Genomic DNA, 13,200 nt, shown 5'->3' with positions numbered 1-13,200 from the left:
GCCAGGGCTACCAGTGTTCCTGCAGGTTCATATTTATAAACCTGATGACCATATTCATCTGAAACGCAAAACGAACAGACTCTTGCCACCCATAGCACATCTGGCTATTCCTCCTTCCCCCGAGTCAATACCTACATATAATGCTTGCCATGTCTTAGTGAGCAATTCACAAGCTGAATGCAGGCACATGCCACAGTCAAGGAAAAGATGTCCCCCCAAAAGGAGGTAAATGCTTTTTACTTGGTGTTACACAAGTATTACTGAAGTGCCTCAGAAGATCAGCGCAGCAGAAAAGGTAGCACAGCAGAAAGAGCACTGGACCCAAGGGCAGGAATGCCCAGGGTGAACATCTTTGACAAAGCCATCTCCCCTGTTCATCCCCAAGACGCTCTATCATTTCCTCTGGCCTAGACCACCATAGTGGGTTCCTGGCTTGTCTCCCTGACTCTAAACCCTGTGCTCTGGAATTACCTTTCCAAAGCAAAGATCTAACTGTACTGCACCTCTACTTACACACCATCCATGGGCCTCCTCTGCCTCCAGGTCAGAACGTACCTCCTCAGCAACACTGTCAAGAGCCTTTCACGATCTGGCCCCAGAACCCTCTCCAGGCACGCTCTACTGCTCAGGTGCCCCTCATTCTAGCCACCTGGAAAGGACTGGTTTTGGCAACAACTGACATACTTTGTCCTTCCTTCCAGTCAAGTGTGAATGTCACCACCTCCAAAGTCTTCCCTCAGCTCCTCAGAGAACGTGAGACTCCTCAGAGCTGCCATGAGCTTTCTGCAGAGGCTCCCTCCTAAGCATGCACATACTGTCGGGCCTCCTCTGGCCCAGGCAGGCCCACAGGTGGTAAATGCACACGTGGAGCTGGAGCGAAATGCCTACTCCAGAACTGACCTTGACCATGTTTCCTAAACAAGATTCTTAAGTAAGTTTCTTAAATAAGTCTCAATGTCTGCATTTGCAAAACTGAAATTCTAACAGCTAAAGCACGTTATTCAGTTTGAGAGAAATAATTTATGTAGAGTACCTAATTCGATGTTTGGAGCTTAGTAAAATCTCAATAAGTGGTGACTATTATGCTTCTTATTAATAGGTACTAAATACTCAGTATTTCTTAATCAGAGAGATTTGGCCCTCCACTAACCCAATGCAAATTACAACTTCTCCAGGTCTCAGTTTCCTCACCTATAAGGGGGTGGGGGAATTGGGGGCAGAGAGAAGTAGGAGAAGGGGGGTTGGATGAACACATAAGAGACTCACAATTAAGTGCTAAACTGTGCAACAGGATACCTGAGAAATGAGAACGGTTTCCTTACCCTGACAAATGTGTGGGTCATCACTTTAAAGGGAAAGTCCTCTCTTGGGCTCCCTTCTTCCTAAGCTTTCACTTAAATTATTTTTATTCCAATGCTACTTAAGTATGTCTAAACATAAAACTAGGTATGCCCTCCCTGCGCCTTAGCTCTTACAAAACTATAAGGTGAACCAATTAAAAAATCTGACAAAAACCAATAAAAGAGAACTCAACGCTAATCTGACGTGACAAATGACAATGACACAACTGGACAGTCATCGCATGGCTGCACATACTGGTACAGCACTACCTCGGAGCAGACTCCTGGCAACTCTGCCTGCCTGCACCACCGTGAGCTCTGTGACCCCTTCGGCTACCCACCACTCTTCTCTAACAAACGGCTATGAAACCTTTGCTCACGTAACTTCCAGCTATCATCTGACCCAAACACGTGATTTCTGCAATAAGCCCACATCTGTTCTTTCCCCCTCAGCTAGAGACAATTAAGGGAGTGCTCAATCAAACACAGATTATGGCACTACTAAAACCTTATGGCACTACTCATCTGTAAGTTCACCTAGATGTATGGAACCTATGAGTTTTTAATTATTATTGAAAAGAGCATTAAAATTTTAATTCTGGTTTTAAAAAATGACTTACAAACTCCCAGGAAAATGTGTCCCAACTCTGGGTTAAGAAACATTGTTTTATTTGGAGGGGGAAAAAAAAGGGGCATCTCACCACAGTAACTGCAAAACTCTTAGACCTCATATATCTGACTGTTAAGTGCTTTGCGTGCACTTACAGAGTAACCATACAAACCAGGTACTAAGACAACAAGTGAGGAAACCAAGGCTTGAAGAAAGTATCCAAGCGATGGAGCAGCATGTGAGCTATCTGACTTCAGCATCCGTGGTCTCTGCTCCTTGAAGACAAGCCCAAAGAGCCTTGGTCCATGAACTTGTGAAGAACGGCTGTCCCACTGAAGTGGGACATGGCAAGTTTAAGACAAAAGGGACTTATTCCAAGTGGGAATGGATATCCTCTTAACAGATCACAGTTGGAGATTTGAAGTCACAGTCAGATATTATGTTTACAATGCCTAAAAATCATTTCAAAAAGATATGACTGTCAAAGATTCCCAGCACAGAAGAGATAGAGAACAAAAACTGGTAAGAAAAAAACCACTGAATTCAGAATGACTTTATCCCATGACGAGTTTCAACAGATTGGTATATAGTAGACGTGAGACTGCAGGAAGGGGAATCACGATGGCTGAGAAACGGGGGCAGCTTATCCATGACAGCACGTGTGAAGACTCATTCATGCAACAAGCATGTGCGTGCCTACTATGTGCCAGCCACTGCCCCAGGTTCAGCCGTGAACAAAAGCATCCCTGCCCTCGTGGAGGTGATGTACTAGTTGGGGAGACAAAGAACATGAGTAAAATAGGAGGGGCTAAATAAGCACGTAGATGCAAGTAAGCAAGTCTAGAGTTTGGTAGTAATAGGGCTCTAAGGGCTGGGAAAAAATAAAGCAGGATATGATAAAGAATGATGGGAAAGGGGAGATATTTGAGATAATGTCATCTGGCAATCATCAAAAGATCAACTAAACCCTAAGTAAGAGTAGGTGACAAAATGAAACTTGGTTTTATAAGCTATATGGGTTCAACAGCCTTTACTCAAAATATGTGCTGCCTTATTAGACTACGCTCTGTACTGAAGCCAGAGAGATGGCATGAAGGTATCCAAGAATCCATGCACCTTGAGGGGGAAATTGACAGTGTCAGAAACACTAAGGAAGCACAGAGGGGAGCATAGGCTCTTGGGGAAGACAAAACAACTTCACCATATCAGTGACCTTTAACATCTCAAGTGGCTTCCAACTTAAAGCAACCAGAGACTGTGCATCTAACCAGCTAGAGTCTTGAAAAAGGTCACTCCCAACTTGAATATTCTCTGACTATATTGGAGGTGGATAGATGCCAGAGCCATGATATGCTTAAGAGAAAGAGGCAGAGGAGAAAGATCTGTATCAGGCGAGGCTAAATTCCTTCAACAGACAAAAGCTGTTTACTGAGCAGGACCTACTGGGTGCCAGGCTCTATGCTCACAAGGATGAGCAAAAGCATGCCAGCATCTCAGGAAGTTAGAGTCAGACTGTCTCCCTTACTAGGCATCCCAAAGGGATGGAGCCGGGAGGAAGTGAGAAGGAGAAGGTGGATGGGAATGGGATGGTGAGCCTATCATCCAGCTGGGGTCAGGCTACAGATGAACGTTCCAAGCCTTCCCTGCAGAACAGCAGCACTGAGAGGCTACTACAAGGTGGACCCACTGCCGAGGTTGGGGATGCAGGCTCAGCAAAAGTTTAGATTAGGTAAGTAACCACCAAGCTAGCTGCCATGCCCCCTCTACCCCATACTCACCACATCTGTATTCAAGTCATCTACCTCCCCATAAAGTTGTGAATAGCTCATAGGAATCATGCCTTCTCTAATCTCTATATTCCTAGCAACTGCAAATGATGAAGGGTCAGTAAATGTTTGACAGAGACCAGGCTTAATGACAGGAGTAAAACAGGAGGGGCTAAATAACTGAGATTTTAATGGGTGTGAAAAGCTGAATAAGCCAGATTCCTGCTAGGTGTCCAAAGCTGCTGAACAGGGGCGGGGCGGGGGGCGACCAGTGACTCTGCATCTAACCAGCTGAACAGCCTTGATGGAGTCACTTCAATTCTGAGTTTCAATTCACAAAATAAGGGGCTGAAGCAAATCTGAGGTTACAAACCTTTCAGTAGAAAGGAGACGGCTTTTCATCATCCTGAACCGTGAACAATGTCTGTATCTTTGCTTTTGGGGTATGGGGTGCGGACTTCCCCCTTGTCTGTGCTTCCAAACAAATTACAGAGAAGAGAACAGCCAGCCAGCAAGACCACCACCACAAGGACCCAGGAGGTCTGTCAGCAAAAGAGGGCCCCTGGTGATGGGGCAGGTAAGGAGACAGAGGTTAGAGGAGGGGTGGGGGTAGGGACAGCAGGGAGCAGTGCTAATGAGTTATGCAGATCTCAGAGGGGAAACAACAGCCCAAGGAAAGGACTTCTACTTTGAATGAAATACTGTGCTTTCAAGGTGGTTGTGCACGTCTGGCTTATACCCATCCAGGCACCCAGACATGGTAAGTCGTGAAGAAATCATTTTTAAACAACCTAGAAATTCTAAAACTAATTTCGGAGCTGTAAGAGCAATAATTACCCATAAGCAAGACCACCTTTAGCCTCTGAAAAGCTTGTTTATTTATACTGTATCTACAGAGTGCTATCAGACTAGCTTGAGCCTCTGAGAAGTTTCCAGTTAGGATTAGTATGAATACCTAACACTTCCAAAACCCATAATTTCCCCTTACAAAGCTGAATTCCCCAACATTACAGGAAAACCCACAAACTTTGCAGAAGGGAGTAAAAAGCCAATCCAGTCAAAGGAAACCTTCCAGTTCTGTAAAAACAAACAAACAAACAAAATACCACAAAGAACACTGAAACATTTCTAGTTAAATAGCTTTTCACTCAATCTTTAATAACTTCATGCTGACACACTTGAAAAGTATTAAATAACATATTCTGTATTTCTGGCAATAGCAATGCCTAAAACTTACTTACAACTTAAGGCAGTAAGTGAGCTTATGCCTTTCAAGTCAAATTTGAGCAAGCTCAAGGCCAGACAAAGCCATGCGTCTGAAAATGCCTGCAAAATAATAAATGCCTGAGGGAACTGTAGGGCTTTTTTGCTTCTAAGCTAAATAAAGCCTGGGGGGCTTTGCAAAGATCCTAGTGAGGATAATCCACATGATTACACAGAGCAAACCATCCGATTCCACATGAACCAAGGAAAGTTAATCAAAGAGAAAGAACACTTTAAATATTAAGAAAAACACACCGTTCTGCTTTTTAAAACACTTGGTCAGCGCTGAGGAACGCCATCAGGTCATTTTAACAAGCCAGAACATTTGACTAGCGAGCGTCTCTGTGACAGTCCTGTGTTAACTAAAGGACAAGAAAGATATTTGAGTCCCAACGCTCACGCCTCACGTCCTCCTCCCAATTCCCAGCAGTCTAGTCTCCCTACTTCCTGCACACCTTTGGATTACTGCACACCGACTTCCTGCACACCCCGGGATTTGTGATACCTTCTTCCTTAAGGGTTACTCAAGCTAAATTTCCTCGGCAGCAAGCTCGAAGGTTAAAAGTTCGCAGTCCCAGACCCTCCGTTAAAGCTCAATCAGCATGTGTCTTAGCCGCACCAGACTGATTAATGTATGTAAACAACTCTGAAGAGGTAACGCATCACTGCAAGGATAGAAGTCAGCAGGCTGAAGGTACGCGCTCCGGGAGAGGCGGCTGGCAATGCTGGCCCGCCGGGCGCAGCCACTACTGACGTTCACAGCGGCTTCTTCCACGCAACAGGTCCACGCAGGCAGGGCCCCAGCGGCGGGCACCTGGGCACCTGCCCACAGGTCCCAAAGCATACCTCTCCTCCTGCCCGATATCCTCCAGCTCACCTCCCCTCACCTCCAATTCCCAACCGGCCCCGGAGCCAAGGCCAGCCAGCTCAAGGCCGGCCAGCTCACCAAACTACAGTACTTTCAAGCACTGCCCACCAGCGATAAGGCCCCGGGGGCACATTCCTCCGAACACGCCTAGTTAGTGCGGCTCACTTGCGCGCTGCCCACCCGGGAAGCGCGCCCTGGCTAGTGGTCGGGGAATGCAGTGCAAGGAAAACTGCCCTGAGAGCAGATGCCACGCTCTGTCCTTCCACCTGGGAACAGCCCCAGCCACCTGGCTCCTCACCTGCCCGGGTACAAATGCCAGTTGTTAGTACTTAGACGTGTATCTAAACTCCTTACCAGCCCAGAACGTTTCCTTAGTCGCACAAGCTCTAGTGACTACTTGGAAAATAACAAGTCGCTCGCTTTGTATAAAATGACAAGGAACTTTTAATGCGAGGGGAGAAGGGTAAGGGAGGAAGAGGCAGGTGAATGCAGGTAGTGGTGGCTCTGCGGGACGTGGCGACGGGATCTGGAGGTGGAAGAGGGATAGAGTGTGGAAGGGAGGTGACCTCGGGAGAGAGGAGGGAGAGGGCTGGCCAGGCTCGGCCGAGTTCCCCCAAAGGCGGCGCGCAGGTGAGGCCGGACACTCACCTCGGGCAGCTCGCGGAGCTGGTTGGCGTCCAGCAGCAGCTCCTCCAGGCTGCGGGCGTAGCGGTAGATCTCCTCGGGGACATAGACCAGCGAGCAGTGGCGCTTGTCGATCGTCTCCACATGACGGTTGCACCGCCACAGGGGGATGCAGTGGAACATCGCCGCCCCCGCCGCCGGGTCCCGAGCCGCGGAGACCCGGGCTCTGAGCCCGCTCCGCCCGGCGGCTCCGCTCCGCCCGCTGCCCAGTCCGCACTCGTTGGCTCCCGTGCTCGCTTGCTCCTCGCGCCGGGGTTCGCGGTCCCAAACGCTTCCAGGAACCTCGGGCGGGAGCCCCAGCCGAGTCCCAGCGCCCCCGCCCGCCAGCCGCTGCGTCCCCTCCCACCTTCCAGTCGCGCCGCCGCGGCCGCTACTGCCGCGCGGAGCTTCCTACTCGCGGCCACCGCGCGACTGAGCATGCGCGCCAGTGGGCGCGCGCGAGGGCGTATCCCGACCCGGGGGATGCTCCGCTCCGGGTTTTCCCGGAGACCTGGAGTCGGAGAGGGTCGAAACCTGCGGGCCGGGCGCTCTCGGTCCCCCAACTCTGGCTGGGGTTCCGGGAGCGTTCGTCTCTCTGAGGAAGCCTGACTCCAATGGAGCTTGGGGTAAAGATGAAGCAGAGGAGAGGTGGCCTGAGGGGAGCAGAACAACTTTGATTTTTAGTTACTTAACTCGCTCTCCTCTCCTCGCTCCCCTTCCCCAAAACAACTTTCTCTTCCGGGGTCAGGCAGGACCGCCCCCCGAAGCGTACCTTGCGCGCCTTGGGCGCCTCGAGCTACGAGATTCGGTGTGATTTTGAGGTGCCCTGGCTGCCAGCAGGAGTGAGCCGACCGCCCTCCGCCCTGCACCGGGCCTGGCCGTGCCCTCTGGTCCGCGGGCACCGCCTGCAGGCTGTTGTAGCCTGGGCTCACATCTTCAGCATTGTTTTTATGCAGAGTAATAGGAAGTCCCTCTCCCCTTACCACCAAAAACATATGGGTCAGAGAGTTTGTAAGATTCTCATAGATATGGATGCACCCCATCGGGAGTCCAAACTCAAAAACGAAGTAGCTAAGGTGAGTTTCTGTGCCTGTTCTAGCCAGGCAGATGATGGCCCCTGGCGACTATTTTGGGCTAGTGAGGAAGGACGAACGGGGGAGGTGGGGCAAATTGACGGGGCTGTTAGGTGAACATCCTCCATCCAGCTCCTATGTTTCTGCACCAACACCCAGTATCTTGCAAGGGGAGGTTGCAGCCCAAGAAGGGATAGCAGGGGAGGACTCAAGAGGCTCACTACTGGATGATAATGACCATTTGCTCGCCCGTGATTCATTCCCACGGACTAGGACCAGAACCCTGAACTTCTCCCTATCTCCAGATAAGGCACTGGCTCCTTTACAAAGGCTTGCCGACCAGATCAAAGCCAATCACGTTGATGGATTGTCTTTTGGGTCCTACTCTGATTCCCCTCCCCCTCCCCCCCCCCCAGCTGCCCCCTTGTCCTCACACCTTCCCTTTCAAGATTCCACTTGTGGCCTCTACCAGACACCACCATGCTCTCTGGCCCCAAGTGGCCAAAGCTAAAATCAGGAGTCATGAAATCACTTTTCTGCAGAAACTGAAAGCTGAGCATGCTCAGTGGCGAAGGAAAATTTTGGTTTGAAACTAGCGCATACTACACAGACTCCCAGTTTCAACTATGCACAGGACAGTTTCCCACGGGGTTAGCAGGGAGAAGAATACTTCATCATTTCTACTCCTGGCGGAGGGCTTCTTTCTTCCCAATCAGTGAGGATGGATCTGAGTACCACTTTGGTTTCTATCCTAACATTATCACCACCTTAACTTTCTAAATCCCGTCAGTCCCTAAACTGCATTGCCCTACCCACTCCACCCTCTCTTTTGTTTGTCCTGGTGTGATTTATACATTCCCAGCAGGTAAGGAAGGCCACCTGGACTTTGAACCTTAGCCACTCTTCCTTCCTTTTCGTGTCCCAGAAACCCACTTTGTGCCACCTTTAGTAGAAAACTGGTTACTGCCTGAGAGACTAAGTCTGGATTGGTAAGCAAGTCACTGTCTTTGCAAGTTTTCTAACTGCTTACAAAAGCAACAAAAATAAAGAAGGCTCGGTTCCTTCATCTTAATCTTCTGTTGACTTCAGAGAGTACCACGCTCCGTTATTTTAATAAACACCAAGTATGTTTTAGAGGTATGGCTGGTGTTTTAAAAAATTCAGACCTCAGCTAGTATTCCCCGTGTGCCTCTCCATGACACTTAGGCTGGCATTATGATTTGCATTTCCCTGGTGGCAAGTGATGATGAACATCTTTTCATGTGTCTGTTGGCCATTTGTATGTCTTCTTTGGAGAAATGTCTGTTCATGTCTTCTGCCCATTGTTAATGGGATTATTTGTTTTGGGGTGTTGAGTTGTATCAGTTCTTTATATATTTTGGATACTAACCCTTTATTGGATATGTCATTTGCAAATATCTTCTCCCATTCCATTGGTTGCCTTTTAGTTTTGTTGATTGTTTCCTTCACTGTGTAGAGAAGCTTTTTATTTTGATGAAGTCCCACTAGCTTATTTTTACTTTTACTTCCCTTGTCTCAGGAGACATATCTAGAAAAATGTTATACAGCTGATGTCGGAGAGATTACTATTTGTGTTCTCTTCAAGGATTTTTATGGTTTCAGGTCTCACTTTTAGGTCTCTAATCCATTTTGAGGCTCTTTTTGTGTATGGTGAAAAGAAGTCCAGTTTCATCCTTTTGCATGTGGCTGACCAGTTTTTCCAATACCATTGGTTGAAGAGACTGTCTTTTTCACGTTACATATTCTTTCCTCCTTTGTCGAAGTGTGGATTTATTTCTGGGTTTTCTATTCTGTTCCACTGATCTTTGTGTCTACTTTTGTGCCATTACCATACTGTTTTAATCACCACCACTGTGTAATATAACTTGAAATCTGGAATTATGATGCTTCCAGTCTTGTTCTGCTTTCTCAAGATTGCTTTGGCGATTTAAGGTCCTTTGTGGTTCCACACAAATTTTAGGATTGTTTGTTCTAGTTCTGTAAAAAATGCAGTTGTTATTTTGATAGGGATTTCATTAAATACATAGCTTGCTTGGGGTAGTATAGATATTTTAACAATATTTGTTCTTCCAACCCATGAGCATGGAATGACTTTCCATTCTTTGCATTGTCATTAGTGTTTTATAGTTTTCAGAGTACAGGTCTTTCACCTCTTTGGTTAAATTTATTTCTAGGTATCTTATTATTTTTGGTGTGACTGTAAATGGGATTATTATCTTTTTGTTTTTTTTAAGTTTATTTATTTTTTGAGGGACAGAGACAGAGCATGAGTAAGGGAGGAGCAGTGAGAGGGAGAGACAGAATCCAAAGCAGGCTTCAGGCTCTGAGCTGTCAGCATAGAGCATAACATGGGGTGTGAACCCACGAACCTTGAGATCATGACCTGAGCTGAAGTCAGACACTGAACCAACAGAGCCACCCACGCGTCCCAGGATTTTCTTAATTTCACTTCCTACTGCTTCTTTATTAGTGTATAGGAATGCAACAGATTTCTATACATTTTTATATCCTGTGACTTTACTGAATTGATTGATCAGTTCTAGTAGTTTTTTTAGTGGAGTCTTTAGGGTTTTCTATATACAGTACTGCCTAAAATGTGAAACATTAGTCTGGTAAGAGAGAAAAAAATGAAAAAGACCTGTGAATTGGAGAATAGGGGACCAATTCTTTATCCTGAAGAGTTGTAAGCTTTCCTTATTGATATAATTTCTAGCACTATTCCCCCATATACAAATATGAATTTGAGTCAATGTAAACTAAATTTAAAAGGTCTCCTGAATTAATTTCTTTTGGAATGGTGCGTTTCACTCCTTTTCAGTGTGAACCATTTTTCACAGACTCTGGGGCTAAAGAGGTCTGATTTTGAACTCTGGCTCTGCCACCTAATAGCTTTGTAGAATTGGACAGTTTGCTTAACTTTCATAAGCCTGTTTTATCATTTCAAATGAGGACAATGCTCCAGGTGTTGTTATCAGGATGAAATGAGGTGATGTAAATACAGTTCTTAGCAGACTCTCAGGCACAATCAGTTGCATCAAATATTCACTAATGCACGGTCTGAGGCAGCTTTCAGGTTGACTTCAGTCATTCCCATCTCCTCATTGGTCTGTACAACCAGCTTCTATCCTTGCTTCTCTTAGATCACTCACTTTGGGGAAGCCAGCTGCCATATTGAACAGCCCAGTGGAGAGGTCCACATGGCAAGGAATTGAGGACTGCTGACACCAGCCAGCAAGGAACTGAGACTTCTTGCCAAAAGCCATGTGAGTGAATAATATTGGAAGCCAATCCTATAGCCCCAGTCAAGCCTTTAAATGATGCAGCCCCAGCCAGTAGCTTAATTACTACATCATAATACACCCTGACCTAGGACCACTCGATTAAGCTGCTCCTGGATTTCTAACCCTAGGAAACTGTGTGGAACAATAAATATTTGTTATTTTAAGCTGCTAAAATTTGGAGTAATTCGTGACAACACAACAGATAGCCATTAAACGTGTGTATACTATGCACCAGGCACTGTGCTAGATACAAAGAACCAGATAGGTAGTACCCTCATCAAGCTTATACTCTAAAGGTAGCAGAATCATAAATGTTCAATTAATGTTCTTGTGGTGGTGGTTGTGGTTGTTCTATCACTAATTTTTTGAGCCTGGTTGTTGTCATCAACTTTTTTCAAAATGGAAGTCCAAAGTGATACCTGGTAAGATGGGACAGAATGTGGATTCAGAGGTTTGATCATGTGAATTTTAAAATAAGGCACTACCACCTATCCATTAGAATGACTAAAAATAAAAAGATTGACAGTCTCAAGTGTTACTAAAGATATGGGCAACTGGAACTCCTGCATTGCTGGTGGGAGCGTAAAATAATAAAACCACTTTGGGGAAACAATTTAGAATTTTTTTATAAGTATATACCCACCCTAATGACCCAGCTATTCTACCCCCTTGGTATTCACACTCACACACAAGAAAATGAAAACACATGTCCATTCAGAGGCTTGTTTACCAATAGTGATAACAGTTGTGTTAATTATAGCCATAAACTGGAAACAACCCAAATATTCATCAACAGATGAATGAACAAAGTGTACTGTATCAAAACAATGGAATAACAACAATAAAAAGGAACAAACTACTAATACATGTGACGTTGTGGATGAATCTCAAAAACATTATGCTGAGTAAAAGGAGCCAGACACAAAAGAATCCATACTGTGTGATTCCATATACAAACTAAGATAAGGTGACACAATCTAGATCCATAGATACCTGCACCTAGGGGTTGGGAAGAAAGTGTGGGGGAAAAGATTGATGGCAAAAGGCAGGAGGGAACTTTGTGGGTAATGGAATATTCTGTGTCTTGATTGTGGCGATGGCTGCATGGATGTATACATTTCTTAAGGCTATCAAACTGTACACTTAAAATGGGAAAATTTTTATTATATAAAATTGTTCTTTATGTGTTCTCTAATTCTTCCTTCCAATGCGTTTGTAATATTGCATTTCAGACTCAGCTCTTTAATTTCGTCTAGGTTCAGTTTAAACATGATGTAAGGACTATATCTAACTTCCTCCCACCCTCACCCATGGACACACCTTTATTAACAAAAGCATTGTTTCCTCATTAATCTCCAGTGCCACCTGAGTCACAAATTTAGTGTAAATATATATATATGGAGCTTATTTTGGGATATATTATGCCTCTGTTTTTCTATGTCTCTGCTAATACCACAGCATATAATTACAGAAGTTTTATTTGATATCTTGATATTTAGTGGAGCAAATTTTTTCACCATGCTCTTTCAAGAGTAGTTTAGCTAATCTTTCCTCCTGATACTTTTGTTAAATTTTAGAAATAAGCTTCTAAAGTTTTAAATAATAAAAAAATGTGTACGGATTTTAATTAACATGTGAAAATCTATAAATTTGTTTGGGAGAATTGTCCCCTTTATATTATTGAGTCTTTTAATCCATGCTCAAGATCTGTTTTTTATTTATTTAGGAATCTTTTTTTTTTATTTTTTTTTAATGTTTTTTTTTTTTTTTTTTTTTTTTTGAGACAGAGAGAGACAGAGCATGAACGGGGGAGGGTCAGAGAGAAAGGGAGACACGGAATCCGAAGCAGGCTCCAGGCTCTGAGCTGTTAGCACAGAGCCCAACGCAGGGCTCAAACTCACGGACGGTGAGATCATGACCTGAGCCGAAGTCGGAGCTTAACCGACTGAGCCACCCAGGCACCCCTATTTAGGAATCTTTTAATGTAACTCATAAAATTTTATTACTTTCCTTAAGAAGTTTTATATATCTTTTGTAGGACCTCTTCCTAGATTCACTTAATTTTTTATGCTGTAATAAATGGTATAACTGAAATTTTATTTAAACTTTTAAAAAGTAAATAACTAAAATTAAATAAAATGATTCATTAATAAAAGTAGTTTTAAAAGTTAACAAATAAATATACAGGTAAATGTATTTAACAGGCAATTGTAAATTACTTCTAGGACTAGGAATCATGTTGTGTTATTTATTTAATGTCCGCTATTGTACCAGACACTGGATTAATTTTCTGGGGAGACAAAAAGGAATAAGGC

At 44.8% G+C, this 13,200-nt stretch overlaps 1 protein-coding gene across 1 annotated transcript in view; it reads right to left on the bottom strand.

Moving 5' to 3' along the window:
• Nucleotides 1–6,864, bottom strand: part of LRRC1 (leucine rich repeat containing 1) — a 134,224-nt gene extending 127,360 nt beyond the window's left edge. The window contains exon 1 of the mRNA XM_023254065.2: nucleotides 6,496–6,864. Coding sequence (XP_023109833.1) covers nucleotides 6,496–6,654 — 159 coding nt within the window. The 5' untranslated portion in view covers nucleotides 6,655–6,864. The remainder of the gene's footprint in view (nucleotides 1–6,495) is intronic.
• Nucleotides 6,865–13,200: the final 6,336 nt, after the last annotated feature.

Source organism: Felis catus, chromosome B2, assembly GCF_018350175.1.
Source record: "Felis catus isolate Fca126 chromosome B2, F.catus_Fca126_mat1.0, whole genome shotgun sequence".
Lineage (NCBI taxonomy): Eukaryota > Metazoa > Chordata > Mammalia > Carnivora > Felidae > Felis > Felis catus.
Note: the sequence above shows the minus strand (reverse complement) of the source record. Positions and strands in the feature narration are given on the sequence as shown.